This window comes from Lactuca saligna, chromosome 2, assembly GCF_052625555.1.
Source record: "Lactuca saligna cultivar CGN05327 chromosome 2, ASM5262555v1, whole genome shotgun sequence".
In the NCBI taxonomy this organism is placed as follows: Eukaryota; Viridiplantae; Streptophyta; class Magnoliopsida; order Asterales; family Asteraceae; genus Lactuca; species Lactuca saligna.
In genome coordinates, this window is record NC_136418.1 from 98,836,426 (window position 1) to 98,840,054 (window position 3,629).

The window sequence follows — 3,629 nt, forward strand, 5'->3', positions numbered from 1 at the left end:
ATATGTACACAACTTCCTTAAAAACATACTCATTGCAATTAAAACTATCTTTAGATTTCATCGGGGTCCTAATAAACATAAGGGAACGAAAGAAGAAAAACAAGGAACCTGTCATGGCAATGACACTTGCAAACGCAAAGTAAGTAATATATATCATAAATAAATCTCATCCGACAAATGCATAGGACTAACATTTTAATTCATCACCACCTACACAAGTGCTGAGGAGATCACAATACTTTTATGGAAAGAATGCATAGACTCACCTACAAAGTTTGACCGGAATGTCATTATGTCTAATCCCAACACATCTGTCATTGCTCTAACAAATGTCAAGGCAACAATGTATAACGGTTAGTTTTACAACATTATTTCTTATCAAATCACCAATGTGACACATTATTCAATATTAACTAATTTTGTATTCTAAACAGGAAGCTTAACCTTAACAAGTAGCATGGCAACATACCTATATATCAATCCGCCAATTTTTGAAACCGAAACTCCTCTTCAAAGGTAATTGACAATCTAATATACTGATAAATAGCATTAATACTCTATTCCACAACTGAGCCCTCTATTGAAAAATCCAAACTTTTTAAACTTAATATAACCAATTACAAGGTTTGGAACTGAATTTCGTCCAAGGCTTAGTCCCATAGTAGTAACAACTACGCTACAACAGCTCAAAAACTCAAATTATTCCGACATTGAGGTAACTATTCACCTCATCCCCTATCTCCAAAAAAACACATATAACATTCGTTCAATATCTAATTAAAACATGTATCAGGGGAAGAAATTCGTCATAGAGGCTACAATAACAGACTTTACGTTCAAAGATTGTTGGTACCATGTTCCTGGCAATACCTATGCAAAATCAACACACAAAAAGGGAAATGGGTGGTTCTGTATATCACATGGAACTATCAATGATCCAAAAATTCTGTGAGTAACAACTTTGTTGCACCATACTCCAATTATCCATACCCACTAACAAATAATTTTTCATCTAATAACAGTTACAAAGTTTCAACTGTTGTCATAGACAACACAAACTCAATGACAATTTTTCTGTCAGATGAAGCCACACAAACATTGACAAACGCTACCTCAGAAGAACTGATCAACCGCAATCTAAGTCAACCAAGGGATATCCTACCCCCAACATTAGAGAGATGCAAAGGATCAACAAGAAATTGGTTTATACAATGCACAAATTTATCAGCCACCAACAACATCCGCTTCATAATCACCTCAACAAGTGAAACTGGAAATCGAGAACCCAAGGTTGTCATCCCTTCAAACACACCAGTTACACCAATGACAACAACAGAACACATTACGGTCACAACAAAAAAGTCGACACCTGTTGCAACAACACTCAAATCCGAAAAACGGCTAACATTGGTATGTTACATAACTATACTATGTGGGTATCAAAATAACGCATAACATTTTTTCTGCTATTACAGATGCCACTTATGAACAACAACGACTAACAAAAGGGAAACGCACAAGAAAGACAACAGCAAGGGCAACAATCAATCCAACAACATAGCACCAACAACTGACCATCACAACATAACATTATGTATAACATAAGATAGAATTACCATTACAAAAATGTGCCACGTTTACTGATTAATGCTAACTAGGTCGTTTATGTGGTAAAATGTTGACATTCAGATACTTTTTAGTTAAATAAATATCATGAATCTGTTACAAAATGGTCCCACGTAAATAAATTGCTTAAATTTCCCTCTTTTTCTTGGTTTTTTTTTCCAATATATAATATTTTTTCCCAAATAAAGAAGTTTTTGTATGTGTGATAATTATTGATTTTCTGTTTCATTTTCAATTATGATTATTCAAAAAATGTTTTTACAATACCATGAATTAAAGGAAACCTGAAAAAAATGTTTAATGGCTTTCTTGAAATTTTGCTCCATAACATCCTTTAATTACGTCATCATCATGGATAAGGGTAAAATACGATTTTGCCCTTGTTAGAATCCAAAGGTAAGAATTTGATAATCTTGAAAATGGATAATGAATGACTATTTAAGATCCAGGTTTTCCGGTTTTCATTAACATAATAAGAATTTTGTATTCATTAAAATTAAATTTTAGAGTTGTTTTAGTTAACATTCGCTTGATTTTTGATCAATTAGGAAAAAGAATTTTATAATATACCCACATAGTAAGTTGCTAATTAGAATAGTTAGTTTCAAATTTACTTTTATGGAATCGAGTATAATATTTGGATTGATTAAGAGTATGTTACAGTTCATCAAATCTGGATTTCCATTTCAATCCAAGAGTCCAATTGTGACATTTTTTATAAGTATAATGCCATTCTTTTTACTTTTAACGTATAATGCTATTATGGGCATATTTTGCTACCAAAATTGACATTTTTTAAAGAATGATTATTATTTTTCTTTTTTATAGTATAATGCTATAATAGGCTTACTTTACTACCACTTCTTACATATTTTTAAAGTACAATGTCATTCTTTTATGTTTCTAAAAGTTTATATTCATACAATTTGAACACTTGATCTGAAGCATAGGTGCATTTCGGTTTGGTATTTGTTAACATAGAATACGATAGAATGGATGTGAAATTGTTCATCAATTCACCCATTTCTTCTGAAAATTCAGATATGATATCCTTTACTTAGACTTCTTAATTTTTGCTACTATTTTCAACGAATAAACATCCAAAACATAACCCAACTACTTTATTAGAAAGAAGCCAAATTTTGTATAAGGAAGAGCATAAAGGACTAGGTAAAAGCGGAAATTAAAATTACAACCGGGAAAGGCCAACTTTCTTATAGGGAAATCATGACTTTGTTCTTCACCATTATTTCAAAATGAGATCTCCTTATGGAAACGAACTATATCAAATAAACTAATTATACAACAGTTACAGTTAGTGGAAGGAAGAAATTTTCATTTATAAAATACCATCTATATCATGTCCTTTACTACCTTTTTAAGTGTACAATACGTAACACTAATAATTGAAACGTTTATCATTTAAAATCACGGGTTCATACACTAGTTATTATTATTATTATTATTATTATTGATAATGTGTATTATATTGTATTTGCTATTGTTTATTATTGTTATCATATTATCTCTATTTCTACCTTTATTATTAAAGTTAGTATTAATTATATTGTTATTTTTAATTATTAATAATAATTCTTTTATAAATAATATTTTTTTATTATTTTTCGAATATATAATTTAATATTGTTATTAATCTTATTATTGTTATTACCGCTAGGTATTATTATTATTATTATTATTATTATTATTATATATATACATTGAAGTTGTGCGTGCTTAGGAATAGTAAATTGCGTAAGGTTGGCATAATTGGTCATTTGTCTATATGTGTCTGTTCAAATCATCTTTTAGGTCATTTTATGCCAATATCGATATTGTTTGTCACACGTGTTTCCTTCTGCCTTTCCTTCCGGTTTCTTCCTTATCCAAACCTTCTCTTCTCTTTCATCCTTCCATACCTTCTCATCCAAATGTTGTCTTCTCTTTCTTTTGTAATAAATCAACACGCAGACACAATAGGTCGACCCGGAGCAGTTTTTCTG

General features: G+C 30.4%; 1 protein-coding gene across 1 annotated transcript; it reads left to right on the plus strand.

Annotated features, from left to right (window-relative positions):
- Positions 1-292: 292 nt before the first annotated feature.
- LOC145029913 (uncharacterized) lies at positions 293-1,644 on the plus strand. The gene is made up of 6 exons (XM_078978356.1): positions 293-353; positions 435-516; positions 625-715; positions 794-948; positions 1,023-1,410; positions 1,476-1,644. Exons 1-6 carry the CDS (start codon positions 293-295, stop codon positions 1,500-1,502), a joined length of 804 nt encoding a protein of 267 aa, XP_078834482.1. The 3' UTR covers positions 1,503-1,644.
- Positions 1,645-3,629: the final 1,985 nt, after the last annotated feature.

Bases quoted from the DNA above. Each gene is read 5' to 3' on its own strand.
- LOC145029913 (XM_078978356.1), top strand. From the start codon at position 293: ATGTCTAATCCCAACACATCTGTCATTGCTCTAACAAATGTCAAGGCA. The intron at 716-793 runs GTAACTATTCAC...AACATGTATCAG, and splicing joins CAAATTATTCCGACATTGAG to GGGAAGAAATTCGTCATAGA. The intron at 949-1,022 runs GTGAGTAACAAC...ATCTAATAACAG, and splicing joins ATCAATGATCCAAAAATTCT to TTACAAAGTTTCAACTGTTG.